The 24,426-nt window shown below is 43.1% G+C and overlaps 1 protein-coding gene across 5 annotated transcripts in view; it reads left to right on the top strand.

The window, feature by feature from the left end:
* The first annotated feature begins 280 nt into the window (after positions 1-280).
* Positions 281-24,426, top strand: part of cyth1a (cytohesin 1a) — a 37,460-nt gene continuing 13,314 nt past the window's right edge. For 2 of the 5 annotated variants that reach the window (XM_020094615.2, XM_069524968.1), the window contains exons 1-2: positions 4,528-4,869; positions 23,832-23,914. In XM_020094615.2, coding sequence (XP_019950174.1) covers positions 4,788-4,869; positions 23,832-23,914 — 165 coding nt within the window. In that variant the 5' untranslated portion in view covers positions 4,528-4,787. Of the gene's footprint in view, positions 546-4,527; positions 4,870-10,463; positions 10,742-16,849; positions 17,175-23,831; positions 23,915-24,426 lie in introns of those variants that run through there. The other 3 variants (XM_020094617.2, XM_069524967.1, XM_020094618.2) reach the window with 3 other exon arrangements.

Here is a 24,426-nt window from a genome sequence, read left to right as displayed (position 1 = left end):
TTTAATCCACGTAGAAATCCTGGATGTATATTTACCACCATGAGGAAGAAGAAGTCAATGTGATATCTTTAAAAAGTGCAATAACGTTTTACAGTCAAATTTACACAAAATATGATCCTTCAGTTTTGTTGTTCCACAAAGTAAATGAATGGATGAAATGTTAAACTAAGCTTCTCAGTTTCAGGTTCGTTCTGCAAAGTTTGTTAAGAAAAAGAAGTGAGACCGTGACGTCACTCCTGGGGTGGGAGGGGCCAGCATGTGCACCATCAGGGTGCGTGACAGCAGACACAGCAGCATCCACAGAGCGGCGCGGCACGGCACGGGAAACTGCCCAGGTCGAACAAAACAAAACAAATCAACAAGCTGAGAAAAGTGGTGAGGCTGTGTCTCAAGTCAGGAAAGAGAGAAGAAGGTGAGAGGAGGAGGGAGGAAGAAGGAGGAAGGAGTCCATGCAGGATTGCTGCCGGCGCTTTGGCGAGAGACATCCCAGGGCAGTGACGCCTGCAGCAGCATCAGGACCACCAGGATGGAGGGCGAGCATTACGGTTTGTCTTCATCCCTCACACCCTCATAGCCTGCATGGCATTTAGAGGATGCCTCTCACGCTCCAGCGAGTTTATATTGAGCAGGAGTGTTTAAGCTCTGCTGTGCCAAGCGACCAGATATGTGTTCATACCGATGCCAGTCTAATTGCATTAGTGACAGCATGGCACACTTCTAGACTCACATCTCTCCATGTTGTGTTTATTTATTTGAATCCATGCACAGGACAGGACTGTTGGCAGTTTTCAGTTTCCTAAGCCAGTGCAGGTGGAGCTCAATATAAAAAGATCTGTGTGATGAATTATTAAGCATCACACTGCAGCTGTCAGCTCGGTGGACACTGGAATGATCCACACATCTGTGAAATTAAAACAGCGAGAAACAGAAAAAGTTCTCATGCTGATCCAAACTGATTTCTCTATGTTGGCATCTACTCCAAGGCTCTTTACATGACAGATCTCATTGCTGAGATGAATCATCTTTAATGTCCTGACCTCATGTCATCTACAGGGGTGACCATCCCAGTGATGTCAGGCCAGGATGAGGGAGCTGATGGCTTCATGTCTCAGGCCGTGATAGAATCTTCATCTCAATTATTTAACAGTTTCGTTTTTCTGTGAGCTTTAATGCATCTCAAAATAGAATCACCAGCAATGGCCTCATTCATCTCGTGTCAGAAGGAGGGTGGGCTTTCTGTGGGTTGCATGAAAAGGCACAAAAGTTTTACTCTAATCTTGGGTCAGCTGTGAGATTATTGATCTGCAGGATTTCTCACTGAGTTTTTTGAAATATCAGACAGCCCATCCTGCGTGTGTCTCCTCCGTCCCACAGCTGGATAATCATATTTATTTGTCAGTGCTTTCCTGCAATTCAGCTGAACAACTGCTCCATGGTTATGTAATTATCTGAGAAAGAGCGAGGCAGCAAGAGAAGGGACACGCTGAAGCTCCCAAGAACATGCAAAATAACACTGTCCCTATCACTTCCTCAGTCAAATCTGCTGCTTGTGGATGTGAATGAAGTCCAATCTCTTCTGTCTCAAAGCACAGAGACTGTCCCATCCTTTGTCAAGACTCAGACAGAACTTGTTTTATTTTGGTGTAGACAGGACTTATGCAACAGGAAATGTTTTGTCTGTGAGGGGACTGGCAGTGTAATCTGTTTGTTTAATAGCCTTTCCTTGACATACATGCAGTAACCTTCTAAATTAGTGTTTTTTTAATGTGATGTTGCTGTCGGTGCTGCTGCCTGATGCATCAGCTATCTTGGGATTCATTGGGTGTAGCTCAAGCTTCAAAAGCTCTGAACTGCAGGGCGTCGGTGCTGTACTTTTGCCATCTACCTGTACGTGTCAATGCAGCCCTGTTTCCTCTTTGCATGATGAAACCTGCACACACAAAAGGAAGTTGATGGGTGTGGCAGGTATACGTGTGGTTGCTGTGGTTATCAGTGCTTCTCTCGGTCCGACCCATCCTCCACCTCCTTCCTCGGCTGAATGACATGCGTAGAAGATTATTGTTTCCTTCACCGGCCTGCGTGTGATATCCTGCCACACTGCCCACGTGATGAGGGTGGGTTTTACTCCGGCACTAAGCTGCTCTCACACTCAAAGCACACTCGCAGAAAGAATTTCAAAGCAGCAGCAGCAAAGTCTCAGTGGACTCATGCAGCCGAACAGACAAAGTGTGACACACAAAAAAATCAAAAGACGTAAATGAGAATTTGAAATCTATCTCTTCAAAGTGTGAGAAAGAGCTGGAGTTCATCATCTGACACAACCCAGAAATAAAAATCCTGATAACACAGGCAACAAACTCTTTTTTATCATTCAAATGATGCCACTGCGCACAAAGAAGGATATCAAACCTTTTACATTGAACAGGCAGCTCAAATGGAAATCTGGAAGTGCTGCAACTTTACAGTAAGGTGTCACTAAGCACAGTCAGCCTATATTTAGGGGGTTGAGTTTCATCCTTGTGTGGTGTGAGTGTTTTCGGTTGAGCAGCAGCAGAGGTGCTTGTTCTTCCCCCACCACAGACAGGTGTTAGTCACTGGAGGTGATGCTAACATTAGGCTGTGGTGTGGGAGTTCCACCAACACAGAACAACAAACTCTCTGCAGATTTGAATGAGAGTTTGCTTTTCACTTGTTACAGATGAATTAAAGCAAAGTCTGAACAACTCCAGGAAGCTGAGAATAAGGGTGTTGTTGCCTGCTATGTCCACCTGGTGGCATGTTTGCACAACGATAACTAAAAGGAACTGAAGACAGCCCTGTTATTTGATCAGTATTTTGGACAGTGGAGCTCCAGAGCAACCGGATCTCTGTGGGTCTAGTTATTCAGAGGACTATTGCATAAATGATCATTGAGTGTGGGCAGTCTGGGCATCTATGAGCCCTGACAGGTTTGTTACATAGAGCATCAGGTGCTTTTCGTGCTTTAGTTAAAATAACCTAGGCAATATTGGCAACAACCTACCCACTTAACTACTGACCGACCAACCAACCTACCTACCTAAGATGAGATAAGATAAAATAAGATAAGATAATCCAGTGCAAGAATATAAACAGTGGAATGGATTGCACATAAGCCATTGAATTGCACTTATAGACCTATCTATCTATCTATCTATCTATCTATCTCTCTCTCTACTTAGCTAGCTAGATGTGTAAACATGTAAATTATGCTATCTGAGGCAGTTTATGAGTGGGCGAGGAATCTGCATGCCTAAAAAAGAGAACGGAAACATTTGTGCTGACTTAACTGTGTCCTCTGCTGCTGTTCCATCAGTGACAGCGCTACTGCTTCTCTGGGTGATGTGCAGCTGCAGCGTTTTAAAGTAGCCAGGACTGACTCTGCAGTTCACCCAGGGGTCAGTCGGCCACGTGGTACTTAACCAGGGTTAATGATGGCCACATCAAAAGTGACGTCACAGCCCATGTGAAAAACCTACAAGTGCAGTGAGAGACAGAGCTACCTCATCGCGTTCAGCCACTGCCTCCTCGGCCTGTTGCCAAAAGGCTGCCCTTGATGGCATGATTGACAGCGAGGGCACAGTCAAAGAGTTTACTAATGACCGACGGTGAATGAGGGAGTCTGTTGTTAAGGAGACGCTGTGTGTGATTGAGAGGTAGGCTTATTGAGAGTGGCAGGCGGAGTGGACTTGGTTCGGGAGTGGAGGTAAACATTTCTCCTTTGCTCCACAGGAGGAAGTGATCAGTTGTTGCTGATTATGTGCACATCTGTGCCAGAACTAGACCAATTATTTTGTTGTATGCGAATGTGTGTGTGTGTGTGTGTGTGTGTGTGTGTGTGTTTGTGTGTGTGTATGTGTGTTACATGGCTCCAAGACCCCAAAATGTGATTTTGCCGTGGTGAATGACTCCCAATAGCAGCGGAAATAATCGAATCAAAACAAATGGCTCGCAGTGTTTTGCCCAGGAGCGAATAATTTCTTCCACCCCGTTGCTAAGCAACAATGAAATCTTGATTTTTATGTAGAATGCTGCGAAGCCAAAAAACGACGAGCGACTAGAAGCTAAAAGCAACCGAGGGTAGAGGGAACTCAAAACTGCACAGCACAAAACAGAAGCAGGGATGGTTCACCGTGATTCTCGTGCTCAGGGAAACTTTCAATTGATCCTTAATTGTTTTTTTTTTATTTCTTCTGTTGATTTTCAATGTGATGGTGGCTTTTAAATTTGGTCCGGTGGAGTCATAGAAAACACGGATTTGTCTCGAAGGAACATTTTTATATGATTTCAACCTGGCTTCTGTATTTGTATGTGCAGTCTGTTGGGTTGAAGCACATCTACTTGAATCAGTATGTAGCAAGAGAGTGCAAGTGGAAGAGAGAGAGGGAGGGAGAAAGAGAGAGAGAGAGAGAGAGAAAGAGAGAGCAAACAGAGGAGGATAGAGGGAGGCTGAGACACCGGCACAAAAGGGGAACTGGGAGAAAAGCAGAACTGATTTCAGCAAGTTGCACATTCGAACCGAGGGAGGAAGAGAAAGTAGGTGAGCGTGAAGGGATCGGCCTCCCGGGAGAGAGGGGGGAATTCATCCGACTGGGAGAACAGGTGACGCCCAGCAGGACCTTACCCTTGGGACTCCCTCCGCGGATGCAATGGCCAGCAGCTAAGAGTGAGCGTCAGAGTCAGGGCCTTCGCAACTTCCCTCTTCCACCTCAGTGTGACTCGAGAGGGAGCAACTTTGGACATATACACACGCAGTCCACACTGGAGCTATGGGGACAGTGAGTGAACTCTGCATGTCCAGTCTTCAGACGTTCTTGTGTCCAGCTGTGAAGCCCCTCCAACAAGCTCCAGGTAAAATATAGAGACCTGTGATCCATGTGGTGCAAGCTCCATCGCCTTGAGGTTGTTTTTCTGTTGGTTTAGTTGTTGGCATCCCATAAGTGTTGAGTGATCATGTTTATACCATCTATTACAGACAGTTGGACAGAAATAGTGGGAGCTTCTCATGGCTTAATGAGGATTCCTCATTTAGCTCAACTTAAACCTCTGCCCCACTCAAACACACATGCTGAGAGAGGCAGAGCTAAAGTAATTACTCAACCGAGCAGATCTAATCTTAAGCAGGTCTCACACACGTTCACAGCCAAACTCATTTGACTGTGTTCACTCATAAAGTCGATCCAAAAACAGAATATCCCCTTTCTCTCCTCTTAATAGTTGACGTGTCCTTCTATAACCGGGACGGCGGGGTTGTTTTTACGGGAGATGACCTCCTAAACCTGGATAAACAGATTTCAGTGCTTCCCAGTTTAATTACAAATGGAGGAACAGGCTAAGTCTCAGTAGGAGAGTGTTTATACTCACCGTCTGTCCCCATGTGTCCGGATTTACTCTTTAATTCTTTGGTAATAATGTGTGTGTGTGTGTGTGTGTGTGTGTGTGTGTGTGTGTGTGTGTGGGGGTTGGTTGGTTGTTAGGTGTTGCAGCTGTATTACCTTGAAGTGTTGACATGACTTAAGCGGCTTCTTGGGGTTGTGGTAAATCAGCTGACTGAGTGTGTAGCAATGGGGAAGCGGTGCTGTCTCAGTGATTTTAAGAACGCCTGAATCAGCAGCAGGGATGTACGTGAAAAGATAGGAAAATTCTCATGAAAAGTGAAGAGGGGGAAGTGATCCAGATTCTTCTGTTAGCATCAGCATTCCACCGATTCACCGAACAATACAAAAAAAATTATGCTAAATAGGTCGAATTCATTCAAAATGACCAGAAGGCAACAGGACAGTTCATTTTGGTCGCCTTTCGATTGGATCGTGTCTGTTTACCTTGCCGCTGCTGTAACCTTTCGACATATGACAGAGGAAAAATACACTTATAGCCAGTTAGCTGTTTTACCTTCCACTGTTTGTAACAATCACTTGTAAATGGATCACGATTACTCATTTTCATTTGCTGCGTGACGTGAATAAAACTCGAACACATTACCTCATCTGTGAAGATGATATGCTCCTGAGTCATGTCAGGTAGACTATCATCAGTCAACAACTCCCATGATCCCGTGCTGCTTCACGTCGTCTTCAACCTGGGTCTACTGTTATTGTTTTGATTGAGAGACCCCTAGTGGCTGAATTTACAAATTGTATTTTAATTTTATACTGGTTTTTGAGTTAAATATTCAGCCTCCAGTCCAGTACATGAAGCGACACATTCACTCCAGCTGTCACCCGACCGGCACGTGTCATAAACTGTGATAACATTAATGTTGTGGTGGCAGCCATAATAGATTCTGCACCTCTAATGGTGGGAAGAGGGTGGACGGTGGTGTTTCTGCTTTTAACCGTGAATCATGTAAGTGATTCATATGTGACTCATCTATAACTGGCACCATCACATTGTAGCAGCAGCACGATTACATAGCGTTTCTAAATATGTAATTATTAGAGAAGTTCTGTCATGATATTTCTCAGGGGAATAGCTCAACTTTAAATGTTCCTGTGACTCTTATGCCAACTTGATCTTCATGGGACACAAAGCTTATCGGAGACATGCTTTTAATTTAGCTTGATTGATGCACAGGATGGTTGTGGTCAGTCACACATTCGCATCTGCTGAGTGGGGCAGGTGTGCCCAGGATTTTCCTGGATTCTCTGACAGTAGAAATTAGTCATGTGGGCTCCAGGGGCAGCTGAGGACGCACTGAGCTGTTTAGGAGCACAAACAAGTCTGTCAGCAGCAGCAGCAGCAGCAGTGCTGCTTGTTTGGGAATATTTGCCAAATCAGCTTGTTGTAAAGGAGAGGATGGTGCAGTGAAGGTTGATAAAATGACAAGGCAACATGACTCTTCTTACTGTTAGTCCTGTTATTGTTATGTGATTGTGCAGACATTGTGTTTACATGCCTGCAGACACACTCCCAGCAGAAGCTGATGAACAATGATGATCGCTCTATCAGCCGTCAGTCTTCCAATGCAGTGGTTGTGCTTGTGTTGGGTGATCATGTCAAGTGCAGCAATAAATGCCGTGCAAGCTGCTGTGAGCCTGGCCTGAGGAAGAGTGACTCGCCAGACACTCAGCTGTCATCAGGTGCTCGCAGCATTTCGCATCCTCATCCTAAAGCTGATTTGCACAGTCACAGCTTCTGACAGCAGTTTTCCTGCATGCATATGTGCAGGGGCAGAAGCGAGCTCTGCTGCAGGCTGACATTAAGTAAATTTACTGTTCAAGATATGTGAAGAGCATGCTATAAGAAAAGTGACATTAAAGCTAAATATACACTCATATTTCTACATGACTCAGGTCAGCAATCAAACTGCAGGGGAAATTATAGGATGGGTGATCCAAAGGTCTCATTACCTCTGTCAGCAGAGCAGCACTTTTGAAATCAGCTCGTGTATTTAGTCATGCATGGGGCAATAAAACACCAGCAACAGCTTTTGCCGAAGAATGTCTGCTATGCACACATAAGCTCCTGTTTCTCAATAAGCCTCTTTGGTCTTGTATAAGGTTGTTGTTTGTTTGTGAAAGAGGCAGAGAAAAAAAATGGCATGTCATGTGAAATGACCCAACACCCTGCAGCGTATGAACTACTAAAGTGGAATGGTCAAGAAATCCTCGCAATGTTCAAGAAGCAGATGAATAAATTCCTGGATCTGCCTCCTAAACCAGATACACACCAACATTGAATGGGTTCGTCCCTGACCCAAACTGCATCCTTCCACCAAGTTTTGTGCTAATCCGTCTGGTAGTTTTTACGTAATTCCGCCCACAAACAAACAAAAAAACAAATGGAAAAAACATAACCCTTTGGTTGAGGTTAATGTTTAAGCTTCCCTACATGTTGCTTCAGTTTTTTTTCCTGCTGTAAGTATTACAAATGATCAGCAGGGGTCACTCTTGGCATCTCATAGGATGAGTACAGGTTATTTTCTCACACAGAAGAAGAACTCAGACCTTCAACAATGTCACATAGCCTATCTCAATGCAGGATCTGTCCCAGCAGTGCTGGTTCAGTGATATGATGACTGTGGAGAGTTGACCTGTGCGTTGCCTCAGGCGCACACAGCTTGAACCAGTGAGAAGTCTCCTCAATGTAAAGGGTCATTCCACGGATTTTACAGAATATGATCACTTTACCTGTTTTGGTCTATGTGCGGAGGGAGATTTCGCATGTACAAGACAACTGATGATATGATTAGGCTCATATCTGCTTGAGTTTATAGAGTATGCACTTTATAAGCCTGTAACAATTACCAATTAACATTACCAAAAATTATATTTAAAAAAATGTTCATATTGATTTTGTAGATTTTTATAATTATTACGACACATTATCAAACACTTGATCAGTGACGTGTTATACCTCCACATTGTGTTTGTATTGTATCAATAAATACCGGATGTTTGTTATATTGCTCTTGATGAAGGTTATATTTTGATAATGTTTTATTGCCCAGCCCTACATGTATGACTTTAACTTGTTTGGTGTTCCTGTTTCAAACTGTCAAAAAGTAAAGCAGAAGAAAATCCTTCAAAGAGTTTCTTCTCTATCTGTTAACATGCATGAATCAAAACCTCTTTCCACTCTAATTCAGCGTTCGATTGGATGTTTTCAATAAATTTGTCGGATGTGTTTTTGTGCCGACACCAAAGTTTCAAACAATATATTTGTGTGCTGATATCGACTCATGATCTTTGAATCATTTAAAAAGGTCACACTGCACTCTCTGCTTTCACTTGTTCCAGCTACTTTTGCACAGATTTACAGCAATGCTCTGGGGAAAGGATGAACCCATGACAATGAATTGAAACTTTGTGTGTACGGGGTTCACTTCACAAAGGGCCGCATTGTCTGTCGTTGCGGTTTGGGCCTCACAACCGAGCCATTCACGTAGCACAGCTTGAAGAGGAGCGCCTTAAATGAAGTGGCTGTGCAGACTGTAACTCTTCTCAAAGAAAAGAAGTCTTGATGAAGTCTTCAAACAAGAGGTGAAGCCCAGTAGTTGCTCTTAATTCCTGTCTTCTCCAATTGTTCGTCTGAGAGAGAAATAAAAGCAGAGAGGAGCTGTTTTCTCCCTCTGCCTGGCCTCTTTCATTGGCTGTGAGCACAGCATTCCTCTTGGCCTCGTGTTCATCAACAGGCAGCCACAAGCTCGGCCTGCTCCTGTCTCACAGCAGCACAGCTGTTATAAAAACAGCAGGCTGATTAATTCACTTCTAACAAAGATATAGGTGACTGTGTGTTGACGAGCCAGACTAAAACATGGAAACAATAAATCCAGAGGGAATGCTTGTGACGAGAAGCTGGTTAAAGTTGCATTAGACATATAAAAACAAACAGATTTCTCAGTGTCACCACGATTTGGCAGAAGCAGTTTCACCATGAATGACACATCCAACTGAATGTGTTTGCAGTCTTGAGAGGGTGACACCACACTTTCACTTGTGTCACAGTGGACTTCGTCTGACTGCACGCACACACGCACACACACACACACACAAGCCCACACAATGGCTGATGGTTCCCATGGTGACTGTGTTCCAGGGATTGGGATTTTCCAGGCGGCATCCATAACGGTGGACACTCCAGAGTTTGTTCTGGAGGTTGACTTTGATCTAAGTCAGTAGATCAAGGGAGGACAATTCCTGACCCTTTTAAATACGCATGCACGCGCGCGCGAGCGCGCGCGCGCACACACACACACACACACACACTATATATCTAATCTACTGTTGCAGTTCATTTGCAATATTTATATGTGTGTGTTAATCACACTCTCCCTGCCCCCACTCAGTCCTGTTTCAACAGAAGGGTGTGTGTGTGACACAGAGAGAGAGAGCGCCGAGGGCAACAGGGTGGGAACGCAGAGATAGGGGAATGTTACCGGATATAGATCAAGCTTTCCTTCAACATAAGTCTGATTAGGCATAGTAATAATTATACGGTAAGGAATTAACCACATTTGTAGGAAACCAATACCACGTGCTTATTTGTTTGATCTGTGCTTTGTGTAAGAAAAGTTCTGAATAGAAATGTTTTATTATTATTATGATGATGATTTTCAGGTTGCTGTAGAAGCAATTGTCACGGCAATGGATATGTCTCTATATTATTACATCTTAATGCAGTTGAATCTGAATCCTCTTAAGAATTTTATTTCAGCCTTTTTTTCTATCGTTTATAATTTATAAACACATGCAGGGTAAAGTTTTAGACCTCGTTAACACACGCATCTGCCACTTTTTGGAGGTGTGATTGCAATTTGAGTGTTAGTGCTCCGTAAATTGTAACAAATGATAAACTTCAGTCAAAAAAATCAGTAGCACTTAGAGCAAATAGCCTGTGCTCTTTCTCACAATGGAAACATGCAGGACTGCCAGTTTTAAGAAATTGGTTCGTGGGGGTTTTATTATGAAAGTCTGAAAGGGAAGCTCCTCGTGTCTGTGTTTGGTGAATTGACAGAAAGTCTCGCACAGGAAACATTGGCTGGTTAAAGTCCTCCGTCTCTTCAGACCACTCCTTCAGTCTGTCGACACTCTCCCGACAACCCACCAACCAGAGGAATTGTTGATTTCCATAATAGAAACTTTCAAGAAAACTATACATTTGTCGATAATCGATAATCTCGGTTATATTCGAAGAAGTTCCGACGCGGCTGAAACTTTTGCGGACGTGCGAGACGCAGACAGACAGACAGACATCATGGTGTTGAAGTCGGAAGACGGGATCGGTGAGTGAGAGACATTTTTTCACTTCTTTACAGGAACGTGTGAAAAACACATTTCTGAGATGTTGATCATGTGCGAGGCGTCTTCAGCTTTTCAAAAACTAAACCTCAGGAACCAAATGTGCGTAAAGTTGGCTCATGTGCGTGTGGCCATGTTTACAGTGTTTACTCCTCTGCCATTTGGACTATCACTGTTTGTTTGTTTGTTCACAATCAGATCCGTGCACGATCCAAAGCTGGGGTTTTCCTAGAAGAATAAACTTTTCATGCCATTCCTGAAAATATGAAATACACAAAAAAAGTCAACTCATAAATAAACTATATTGCAATTTGTATCGCAATAAGAGAACAAACTACTTTTATGCTTTGGTATTTTTAGAAGCTGATACTGATATCAAGGAGTAAAAATTCCAATAACTGATGAATGAGCTGATATATATTTGAAACAATTGGCATTGATTCCTCAGATGTAATTTCCCATCTGTTTGGACAAAGAAATGCAATTGAGGCTTCATATTTTACAGTCAAACCATAAATGTTTATTATAAACAACTAGAGATGTATTTTGGCATTTATTATTATTTCATTTAATAAACTGATATGGACCTTAGAGACTGAATAAAGCGTAACTAACTGACTAATAAAAAATATATAGAACTTAAATTGATGCATCGTTTATTCTGCGGATTAAAAGTTTTCACATAAACAAAAGCAGATACTGATGTTTCTCATATCTGCCACCATATGAGTCACTAGATATCTTAGTTATTTATTTTTGTGTGTACATAATGTGCTCAATTCCTGTTTATTTTGTCACCATTTAACATTTGTGATTCTGTATTGCCACATTTAATTATTTTTGTTTCATAGCTGCATGTGTTATTTCTTCATTAGTTTGGTATCATAGTTAGAGCTCAGCCTTTCATGCAGCAGTCTGTCACAGTTGAACAGCTTTTGCCTCAGAGGGAACATCCCCAGTGTCAGTTTTCAGTGAGGGCAGCAACAGGTGTGAGAGCAGGCGGTTCGCTCCTGCAGTGTCAGCATGGAGGCAACACATTGTTTTAAATGTTGTACTTCAATTTTCTTGATGATCCCTGCTTTTTAAATTGCTCACCTCTGTTTAAAAGTGACATTTCTCCCTCTGAGGCCTGTTCTTACAGCTGTAACATTGCCCTAACCTGTATAAAAAGACAATTGGAAGACTGTGACATGAGTGTTATTGTATTAGCATGAAAAGCCTTAGAAGCCTGACAGAGAGCCCTTGTTTCTGAGTGTGACGCCTTCATCCCGTAGCCTCGCAGCATTAATTAGCAGCACCCCGGACCTGCGTCACTATTAATCGTGTTAGTGAACGCTGAACGTCTGACTGACTGATCCTGTTATATGCTGCTGCTCCTTTGTTCTGCTGATGGATTGGAAGAACTTTGCACACTCTCTCCCAGCCTCCCAGCCCCACGGCTCAGCCCGGCTGGCACACAGCTGCATTGTTTGTACAGGCACAGAGATGAGAGAGAGAGAGAGCAATAAAGGGGGGAACAGTCAATTCTCTCTTCAAGTCCATTTGTCTCTGCTGTTTAGGGGGTGGGTGGTCTGGGAAGTTAAAGTAGTAGTCAGTAATGGTTCCCTAATGAGCGGAGCTGAGAGCTCTAATGGGCCCTCCAGAACAATGTGCCCTGCCTGGCACTAATGCCCCGTTGGTTTGATAACCATCATCCTCTCCCCATAATCACATTTTCGCCTTCACTCTGTATCAGTTGCAGCCTCCTTTTCCACCCAGGCCAGTGTTTTATAATTCCAGCAATACACAAAAGTATTTACTGTGCAGTTCATCGGGGTGTTGTAAGTTTTTAATGTTTTAAAGTTTTTAAAGTTTGGTTTAGCTCAGAAACTCAAAGAAGGCTGCACCGCTGAACTTTTTTAGGACAGGTATAGCATGGTAACGTAAAGATACCTGTGGGATTCAACTGTATTCATTGTTTTTTAATCACTTTTCAATAATGGAAAGCACGAGAATGAAATAAAATTGTGATTGCCCATCAAATATTGCCAGAGACAGAATTTTGCTCTTATTTCATTAGTGGCTAAATAATAAATTAATTTCATTACAATGTAATAAACTTAAAATTTCTGAAGGTGTTTCAGCAAATAGTGTTTTTTGTTTCTAAAAGATTTTAAAAGTTTGTAGTTTATTATAAATCAGCTAGTTGAATGATTATTCAAGATATAAAAAATAGACCAATTACTTAATATACAGAGAATGAACAGATCCTCAAAATATTTAATAAAGGAGTAATATCTTCAGTAGAAAGTTGAGATTCTTCACCTCAACTTTGGATCCAGGAAATGTTCTCACATTTTATAAACTAAATTATCAGTTGATTAACTTAAGAAATACTTAACAGATTATGTTAACAAATGCAACTGTAATTTGTTGGCCTTGCTGAAACTTCCTGCTGCCTGTCATGAAAACAGGAGGATTTACCTGTAGAGCTCTAAATACCTGTACACTGTTGACAGTAATGACTGGTTTGCATGAATGTCTTTTTGTCGATCTGTCTCAGGCCAGGGACAATCCATATCCTCTGTGTTCCACAAATATATCATCTGGTCCTAAACGTTTAACTTGAACGAGACAATACTGTAGATAAGAGTTTGGCATACAGCTTTTCTTTCTCCGTCTGTCTGAGCCTGCTGTTCATTTTCCTCTCTTCTCTTCCAGACTTGATCTGAGTGTGTCTCAGGTTTGTCCGCAGCAGGTATAGACACGCCTAGAGTCATTTTCTTCATAAAGGACAAAACTCTGTGAGCTGTTGTGTTGATAAGGCCCAGAAATTCAAAATGGCTGCTGACGGGCGCTTGCTGGTGAAACCATAATGAATGAGTTTGCAGCTCTGGGTTTTGTTTTTTTCTCTAGCAGCATAGTCTACTCAGCATTATTCTGTGTTTGCATGTCAGGAAATAGACATAAAACTGAAAGCATGTTTGTGTGACATTACATGCTTCGCTCCTGACATGGATTAGCAGAAATTTTTCCCGCTGCTTTCTTGGAACCGTTCTGTAACTGTTGGTTTTTCTGCTCCACTCAAATTGTGTTGTGATAGATTAGAAGGTTTAAAGTAAGAAAGAATGGTTATTTTACTGCCTTTCCCACAGGATGGGAGGGTTCAGCCACAGCTTTCACTCCTCTGATCTAACAGCTCACAAACAGGAAGCTGAGAATTTGACAGTATGCTCGATGGAAAGTGACGCCCCGCAGTTTGTGTGTGGGCTACATTTTCTCGACTGCTCTGCTACAGAAAAATTTAACACAAGACGAGATGAAAGGGGAAAAAAAGATTTGCGGTTCCTTCACCTTTCCCATCGTGTGTGTGTGTGTGTGTGTGTGTGTGTGTGTGTGTGTGTGTGTGTTTGTGTGTGTGTGTGTGTGTGTGTGTGTGTGTTCTTACTGGTTAGGGAGGATGTTGACAGTAGCACAGCCCCGATAACAATCAAGGCCAATACCATCAGAGGACAAAAGCATTCATTGTTGATAGAAATAACTCTTCCGCTTCTGAGGAAAAACAATAAGACAGGTCCACATTGGCCCATCAAAACATTAAATGATGATAAACGCCAATGAAATAGAATGGAGATTATTTAAAAAAGCTTTTGTGCGTATAATGACGGCTTGTACGTGTGTGTGGGTGTGTGTTGGTGTGTGTGTGTGTGTGGGTGTGTGTTGGTGTGTGTGTGTGTGTGTGTGTGCGTGTGTGCGCAGCTGCAGGATGTTTGGGCTGTGGAAGCATCTGTATGTTTGCTTTACACTAAAGCAGTATGTGTGGTGGTTGGTCCAGCTATACATTCTCCAGCTCCAGTTCCCACCCTGTCACATCCTCTGGTCCCAGCATTCCTTCCCAGCAGCGTTAACACTGTGGTCAGCCTGACTGTGAACTCTGTTGGGGGGGGGGTCATTGTTCTCCTGGGGTCTGACTGGGTCATTTTCAGTTTGAGGAGCCTTCTCTGTCCTCGGTGACTCAATATTGTGACTCAAGTTTAAAATGGCATTTCAAAACAATCTCAATCCAGACGAGTGTTAAATGGTTTCAGAATAAATCTCAGTCAATAAAAGCACACATGTAAATATCACCAGACCATTCACGTACACTTGGCATGTGTGTGCAGGTGTAAACAGGAAGCTGTCTGTTTATGTGTAGTATGTTGCTTGGTTGAAGAAAATACAGAGGAGAAGCAATGGTGAAAAATAAGGGTAGAGATTTATCTTCAGCTACTTATTTTTTTCAACAACATTGTTTCGTGCTGTAGAACAAAAAAGAAAGACAGAAAGAAAAGCTCCTGTCTTTCTCTCAGATTTTTCTATTTTTTCTTTTTGGGAAATATTTTTTTTCAAATGAAAACAAAGCAAAAACTCAGAGACATGTGGTTTGCAAGTTGGAAAGTTATCATGGAAATTCACCACTGTGTTCCAGCAGATGAGCCTGTTTCAAATGAGATGTTGCTTCATTTGAAAGGAAAAGTTTTTGATCCACAGAATACTGGCTCCATACTTAATGTGAAATTTCCATGTGATTTTCCCAGAACAACAGAAACAATGCACCTGATCTTGATCTGCGAGGGTTTATCTGTATTTAAAAGAGTAACAACTGCACCGACAGCAGTTGTGTGACCAAATAAACAGGTTTTTCCAGTCGCAACTTTTTCTGTTAGATTATTGCCTGCTGTAACTTCCGTAGTGAAAAGGGCATGGCGAATTTATTTTTATGGCAGATTTTTGACACAACTGAAATTCAAATTGCTTTACATAAACGTACGAGACACATAAAACACATACAATCTATAAAAGAGGTGAACAGGGACAGATTTAAATCACTTTCTTTAACTTCCTTTTATCATAAAGAAGCAGAAATTACTTTTTCCTGAAATTTTCAAATGTTGGTATAACAAAGATATTTTTTTCTGAGGTTTGTGTCTGTACTGTTGCTGTTTAATGTTGAAACACTCTGTAGATATTTTACTTGGAAATACAGCTTTCTAATGCAGGATATAAATCATGACTTGTCAACAAACACATGGATCCCATACTGACATGAGTCAGAGGAAGCTCCGTCACTGTGGGACTGCAGAGTTCAGTCAGCACAGCAGAGGGCTCCAGGTTGACTCATCCTGCATCACGCAGACATGAGTGCTCCCGTCTGCTCTGTGCTGCCGAGGCAAGTGTGCAGTCTTTTGGGCATGCATCATTAGCGTGAGGATGATGCTCAGACACCATCCTGGACATGACAAAAATACATGATTGTCTTCAGCAAAGGCTCCATTGTTAATGTGGAGTTTTGAGGTAGAAATGATAGTATGACTGCTCGTATGACTGGTCAGGGCAGAGCAGGCCTGGCTTCAAGTGCTGACTCCTAACATAGCTCATGACTCCCTGACCAGATGTGTCCAAAGAATTCACACTCATCTTAATTAAACGCTGATGTCTTTCGTCTTATGTTTGATGTTGGAGGCGAATTCAGATTTTTTTATCGTCCTCAAGTCTTAAATGTGCAAAATCCTGCCCTCTAAAACCCTATGTGTATGTTTTTGTGTGGGTATCGGGTCGGTCAATTTTTGTTTATTATTAGAGACATCCTGATCGATTGGCTGGAGATTATTGGACGGTTTTCTGCTCGATCAGACATGACCGGTGGCCACCTGCTCAGCCATCTGATTGAGACACTAAGAACATCACAGGCTGAATTTCAAGAGGCTACAAGGCAAAGGAGCTAAAAAAAAAAATGAGAGCGCACAGAGGCAGCTACAAAGCTGAAATCTCTGCTTTCTTTTATCACGAATGCAATTCAAACTATTTTTATAAAAATATATTAAATAAAGTGCAAATCACTTTCGGTTGGATCTTAGACAAATTGAGTATTCTGGACCATTTGTATTGATTTGTATAGACTTGTATATGTGTGTGCATGCGTTTGTGAGTCAGGAGGCAGAAAAAGGGAATGACCACTGGGTGGAGCCTCCATGTTAAATGGTAGTGACAGCAAAACAGAGAGAGAGAGAGAGAGGGAGAGAGAGTAAGAGAGGGAGAGGAGGGAGTGAGCTAGTGAGTAAGGCTCCCTCTCCAGTTGAACTGAGTCAGTGTGTGTGTGTGTGTTTGTGTGTGTGTGCTGTGAGCTGGCTGGGAGCTGATATTTGTGCTGTATGTATGAAAACGCCGGCAGTATCTCCGTGCCTGATCGGGGGCGCAGGCTCCTTCTCTCTGCCACTCGACATGTTGACGTGCGGCCGGCCTCCATCAAACAGGAGCTGACAGAAGCAGGGACTGCTGGGTGTTTTGTATTTCTTTATTTCTTCGATCTATCGATTTACATGAAGGTGGAGTAGAAGAAGAAAAGGAGCTCTCTGCAAAGACAGAAAAAAGTGACACTTCGGGGGATTTCTCAGTCAGGTTAGCAGTTTTTTCTGACGATGCTGGTGTTTACTTGGTGAACTGATCCTGTGTTTGTGGAGCTTGTAGTCTTTGGCCCTTGCTGTCATGTGGGTCAGTTTTCATTGACTGTACCCTCTCCCTCCACACATGACAGTATTGAAGATTAGGTCAGAGGATATAGTGAATGCATCTGGGAGTTAAAGAAGAGCTAATATGAGAATCAGTTTAAATCCAGGAGGAGGTTTGACTTTTTGTTTCTCCAGCCTCGTCCTGGGTTGTAGCTTGTTGCCTTTAGGCCAATGACGGTCGCACCAGAGACGGACACTTAAGATGACAGGGCAGTGTGGTGCTGTCGGGGGGGGTGAGGTTTTTTTTCCGTGGGTGCGTGGGAGGGGGTATTGCTCATATATCTGAGCTGTAAAAGAGCAGATGCACACCCAGCGTCAGTGGCTTTATGACTGTGTTGGCTGTGGAACAAAGTTTTCAAATTTCACTTCATAGGACACAAAGAGTCGAAACTTGGAAGTAACGCCAAGGATGCTCAAGCCGTCAGTTCGTGTTGAGGAATGTCCAGAGAGGCAGATTTCAGACACAAAGGGAGAGCTGTGATCGTCCCACCACTCGTCCCACTGTCTCTGTGTTGTCCCACCACTCGCCGTCCCACACCTCCCCGACCAAACACAGGGTTCCTTCTCTCTACCCCTTCACCTCCTCCTACCCTCAGGCTCGGTCAGGTTGGACGCTTTGTGGCCTTTTTATCCATAAATGGAGGTCCCTTTCTTTGGTCTACTTCTGATTCTATTTTGTGTGCAGCAGCAGCTATGGATCAGGAGTTCAGAGGTCGACAAGTTCTTTGGCTCATGCCCACTTTATTAACTGGCATTCCTTCACAGCCCCTGCACTCTGCTTTGATACAGACTGTCTGTCTGGTTCAGAAGCTGAAGGTGTGTGTGTGTGTTTGTGTGTCTGTCTGTCTGTCTGTCTGTGTTTGTCTAGCAATTGCTCATGTTGTGGCAACCTATCTACGCATGGGGATTTTCCTTATAATCGGGAAAAGGCAAGTCCCTAAATCATAAGTCATTAAATTTTCAGGTTAGGGCTGGAGTATGTATACTGAAAATGAAAGTGTGTGTGTTTAAAATAAATATGAGGCTTAGTTCCTACGGGATTCACCTTTGTAATGAGATTCAGTCTCATATCAGAGATCAGCAGCCGAGACAATCGCGTTTTAAATCACCTTTGCCTGCTCAAGCAGGAAACAGATCAGCAACCTCACATCTATTTAATACGCTTTGTGTTATCTTGACTGTGTGTGTGTGTGTGTGTGTGTGTGTGTGTGTGTGTGTGTGTGTGAGATCATGTGTGTTTGTCCAGCCCATGTGTGTGTGTTCTGTGCAAGATATATTAAACCTCATCATGAAGTAGAGGCTGCTTCTTTTTCACATCTGGCGCTTGTATTGATTTAGGCTCGAGGGCGATTGATTGGGACCTTGGGTTGGGAGGTCGCCCTTTTAACAAGTTAAAAGGGAACTGTCCATGATACTATAAAGACAAAAGGCTGTACAGCAACAACAAGAGCCCCAAGGTGCATGGGGGATGGGAGAAGGTGGAGAAAACTGATGCTCCTGGTTGCATTTTAGAGATGAGATAGGACGGAGAGAGCAGGGGAGATGATGGAGGACCAGCAGGAGGAGAATGATTTAGTCTAATGTGAGGACCAAATGGATGTTGTTTGGATATGGAGGCAATAAGCTGTAGACAAGAACAGAAGAAGAACCATGTGCAGGGAGCGATCGCTGCTACCAGGGTCATTCATCCATCTCCAATCAGTTTGTGCACTACATCAAAATGTGATCACGTACAGGATCAGACTCACGTGGCTACAGGAATTGATTTGTATGACAGGCAGCAGACCATAGGCAGGGAAATACATTCAGCAACATCTCCATCTGCTGTGGAGCTCTGAGATTCCACATTATGGTGTAAAACATCCACGGATATAGATGCAGAGCTTATGTAGTTAATACATTAGATTTTTTTTTTGGCTCCCTAAATTGGGTCACATTTGCAGGGAGGAGGAGGAGGAGGAGGGTGAAACATCCCTGCGAGCACTCAGACTTCTAATTTCCTTATTTTCCAAGGAGAGTTCTTGAGTGATCTGGGTGGAAATGAGACATCTGCCTCTAATGCCAGGATGGTAATCACGGTGCGTATTAGTGGGCTCCGACGCTGTGGGACAGGGAGCTATAATTGGTATCTCCCTTGATGTCACCTCCCCAGCTCGCTCTGCTGACCCATCCCTCGCTTAAAAACTGCTTTGCCCATTTGTGAACTCTGCAGACACTCTTAGAAACAAAAGATGAGGTGGTCAAAAATATTAATTAAACAAGATTTGGCAGCTCAAGTGAAGGATTGTGGCGAGGTGAAGGGGATCTGGATGCATGTGCTCTGAACGTGATCTGAACGGGATCTTCCTTAAAATGGGATGTAGTGAGTGATAAATTTAGGCTAAAAAGCACTCGAGAGTAATGAGGGCCAGGCTGTGTCAGGACAAATCTCAGATTATACTGTCCTGGATTTACGGTGGACATACTGTCATGATCTGAATCTGATCTGAACGTTTTCAATCAATTTGCCCCACATTGGTTTTAGCAACTTATTTCGCGCAACAAATCAAGGAGTATGTGGACCTCTGCACTGAGCCTCTCATACAACAAAACAAAAGGAACATCACCTTTGCGGATGTGGCTTCACACATACGTGTGTTCACATGGTATTTATCTGACTTGAATATGGCTGCACTCATTGCATGCATACCCCTCCATGTGCATATTCCCCTTGAATGACCTGTTTTCCAGACAGCACGAGTGCCTGAAGGAGTGAAGATGAGGGCGGCTCTGTGGAAATCACCACTTCCAGGCTCGCCTCAGACATCGCTGTAGGGGCCCCCTGCTTCTTAGAGGCTCCTGAAGTCAGATATAGATGAGGCAGAAGAGGAGAATCGCATCTCGTGAATAAGAAGCAGAAAACACCAAATTTCCTCTCGCGTCATATCAAACTTTTTATTAATTTCACTGCATCAACAAGACGTGAATTTTATGAGACAAATCAGAAAGTGTATCTTCACAGAAACAGTTGTTCTCTGTCATCATTTTATCTTTACCGCATTTACTTTCTCTGCCTACTGTCTTTCTCACTTCCTGTCTTTTTTCTGATGACTGCCTCTTTTCATTGGCCGTGCCAGTGCATTGGTTTGCTGAAAAACCTCCAAGAGACAGAAGAGAAACAAGCTGCTCTCAGCGCTTACTGAAATGGATGGGTCCCTCACCCCCTCTCATCTGCTGTGTCCTGGAAAATGACACCCACTCCGTTCCCCCGTCTGGCACAAGCGTGGGTGGGGCCTTTCCCTTCCCTGATGTGGTCTTGAAAATTCTGGGTGAAGTCAGGAAGGCAGTGACGGGTGCACCTGATTGGCTCTTTGAATAAGTGCGTGGGTGATGTCAGATGACATGTGAAGTGGTAGTGTGGCCCGTTGAGTAGCAAACCTGCCCTTTAATCGCAGGCTCAGAGTGTCATACATCTGCCCTGCTGATGGGGTAAGATACTGATTCTCTAAAAGCTCCTTGTTTGTGCGCTCCTGTCCTACAAGAGGGGAGACAGACAGTTTCCATCCTCAAATGATCATGTTCCTTTGCTCAGTTTCTTTCTGTCTCCTCTTCTGTGTCAAATTATAGTCCTTTCTGTCGCTCTTCTCCTTCACTTTGTGGTGCTCCTCTACGCCAAGAACGTTGTGGTGGCAGTTGTTAGATCACGCCGTGCTGTACTGTGTGGCGTGGCTTCTTTTAGCGTCTGCCAGCCATCCAACCTGACCTCACGCTTTCAGAAAGAGGAATGTACTTCCTGCTTTGATCCCGTCCTATCCCTCATTCTTATTTGTGCGTCGGAACACAAGGCCCAGGTCTGGGTTTGCTCAAATTGACATTAACTGGTCCAGTCGATCGGGAGTAAATCTATAATGTCTGCTGTGCACGAGAGGATTTTCAAATCCATTGATTTTAAAAACGTTGGCGACCACAGACATAGCAACACGTGGAACTGATTTTTTATCGTGAGAAGCATTGACGATTCGGTCAAGACGCAGGGATACACACTGTTTAAACACATACTTTTACTTCACACTTTGACTGTTGCCATTATTCCTGTTTGTCGACCTTTCCTACAGGGAAACAACAGTCTTATTTACGCTGTAGGCAGACATGTTTTGCTTCTAAACACACGCACATGTTCCTGTTCGCCCTATAACTGTTAAATTCATACTATACTCTCCCGGATTTGGAATAAAAAATGTCCTCAAAATCAAAATCATGGAGGCTCAGATTAAGTTGTTGACATTAGGTTATGTCTGTGACCTCCTCACACTACAGGATCATTTGGTCAGATAATAACGGTGAACCGAAATTGGACCAGTTATCCTCTCGTGTGCAGCCGGCAATACAATCAAGAACACCCACGTGTATCAAGGCTTTTGCGTTTGTGCACTTGTGCCTCTTTGTGCTCCCCCGTATCTTAAACATTCACGTCTTCGCTGATACAAGAAGCTCTCGAGGGACCTGTTTGACCAAGTGCAAACAATTTATTTTCGTTTCTATCGCTGCCGTAACTCACCTTGTGGTTTCCATGGAAACCCAGAACATTTGGGATGGATGAGGCTGGTTAGCTGAGAATACTGTAGGCTGTGAGGCATGGTGTGTGAAAGGTCAACCAGGAATGGAGTACCACCCCAGCTGCCTGAAAACAATACTGGAAGACAGCATTGCTTTGTTTTGGAGACTCCTGACATAAGGCTCCTGTTTTGAGCTTCCATTGTCTACTAGCAGACATTCCAGTCAATGTCATGGGTATTTGCCTCGAGATGTTTAGGTTTGCATGCCTGCCGTTATTAAAATAAGAGGATAAAATATGCTGGATAGACTAAATGTCCTATATTTGGATTAAAGCTTCTGTGCAGGAAATTTGAAATTAGCTGATGATGGTGTGTTTGTATATGTTTCTCAAAGCCCTATGAAGCTCATCATTTCTGGATGGCTGGTCCTTGCTTTTATTGATTGCTGTGCCAGATTTCTTTTGTTGAGCTTTTGTAACCTTAACTGCATGTTCGTCACTTTGCCACTCACATCTAGTGAATTCTACCTCTGCGGTTTTATTAGGATCGTGTGGGACTAATGTTGAATTAATGTTTTAAAAAAAGTTGGAGGAAGAAGGAGCTTTGTTTTTTTGGGTCACTGGTGGAATCATGGAAAGTAGTGGAAAGAGTTAAATAAGACCTTGTGTCCTCAGCCTCCGTCACTATGTAACCATCACCTAGTTAACCGTTTGCAGACATTCACAGAGTCGGCCCGAGACCCCTTCAACCTTTGAACCCTGCTCCTGAGGTAATGAGGGGAGGAGGAGAGGTCACAGGAGGAACCTTGTGCTTGGCCACTGGGGGAATCAGAGCAAGAGCCCCTGAGTGACAGATATGATCTTCTAACAGAGAACAACCGCTGTGACACTGTGTGGGTTCAGGGGGTTCAACTGCCATTCGGCTTACACGTGCAAATAGATATAGTGTTGTGAAACCGCAAAAGTTGTTTTGCAGCCGAGCAGCTAAATGGTTAGTGTATCTCACCTCAGAGATTACAGATTTTCATTTAACGCCACTGAAGTTAAGCTCATCACTAAAAACAACAAAGTTTGTGTATATTTGCATTTTTACTGTAATTTCATCATGTGTAGTTAATTATAACTTTATGTCTTGAATTGTTACTGAGCTCTATTGTTTCTGCGAGTCTGGAGTCATTAAATTAGATTATTGTTGTTGTACGTTGTGTAAGGTTGCATGTCATGCATTTCTTCGGCAAGTGAGAACATGCACACATCAAAGTTTGTTCCATCCAGTTACTAGATTAAATCCATATTGACTGACAATAAACAGATCACATGCAAGCAAGCAACAAATAAAGAATCTGATGCAAGAATCACTTGGTATTTCAATGGCGACTAGAAAAAAAAAACGAGGAAATGCGTGCGGTGCAGTGCTAATGTAAATTAAACTGAGATTGTGCTTGTGCTGCTGTTATGATCAGAGTGCTGATACTAGTGGTGCTTCTCAGTTCCATCAATCGGGACACATTGCTCGGCCCTCAGTCCTTGAAACAGACAAAGCTAATTATAGCCACGCACAGTGAGTGACAGAGCTGTGAGACCTGCCACAGTTGTGCTACTCTGGCACTGATGCTCTGCGCTGCCTCGCTGACCTGAGGGATTTCATTTAGTCAAAGTTAAATCCTGTTTAAAGTGCACTGTGCTGCTGCAGACTTGGGACGTAGGAGCTTAGCACACTTTTAGTATCTTACGGATTGTTAGAGGCTCATCTAATGAGTCAAATAAAACTAAATCATGGAACCTTCACTCCTCTTTTCTGCTCTGACCACGTATCACCTTCTCCTGAAAAACATATTTCAGGACTTGTCATTGTGGTTCCACACCTCTTATCACCTCTCACAATGTTATTCGCATGCACTGTGATACCAGAGATATGCCTCATGGGACAAATTTATATACATAGAAAAGGATAAAGGTTTCATAAATGTTGGGATCCTTTGTTTTAACCCTTCTTATCTCGTGTCTCCACAGTGCCAGACGACCTCACCCCTGAGGAGCAGCAGGAGCTGGAGAATATCCGGCGACGCAAACAGGAGCTGCTGGAGGACATTCAGGTAATACTGGACATTGATATGGGGACTTTTTGTGTCTTAAAACACATAAATAGGAGATTTAATAACTCCATGAGTGAGAGGGTCTGAATCTCTGAGTGTCCTCCTTTGCTTTGTGATTAAACATTTACCTCATAGCCAGATTTCACTGCCTTTGCTCTTATTCCTCTTTTCCTTGGAGTCCTTCACACATTTCACCCCAAGTGGAATGTGAGGTATTTCCTACCAAGGGCTCACCCTCCTCTTTTTATGGGTGCAACTTGTCTTTTTGGGGTGTTTTCATTAAAATGTCATTTTGAATATAATGTGCTTTTTAAAATATATCAGAAAATTATTCTGCATGCAGATAAAACAGCCTTATGCTCTAATGAGGATTGTGCTCATGCAGCCGGTAGAATAATCTCATATGATCTCTGATTCTCAGAAAGAGCCAGGATTCAAATCAGCTCAGCTGAATTTCCCTTAAGTGGTTTGTTTGATTCCTGTCCACATTTTTTTTTTGGGCTGTTGCCCTC

This window comes from Paralichthys olivaceus, chromosome 5 (genome assembly GCF_024713975.1).
Source record: "Paralichthys olivaceus isolate ysfri-2021 chromosome 5, ASM2471397v2, whole genome shotgun sequence".
Lineage (NCBI taxonomy): Eukaryota > Metazoa > Chordata > Actinopteri > Pleuronectiformes > Paralichthyidae > Paralichthys > Paralichthys olivaceus.
This window is presented reverse-complemented; position numbering and strand designations above follow the sequence as displayed.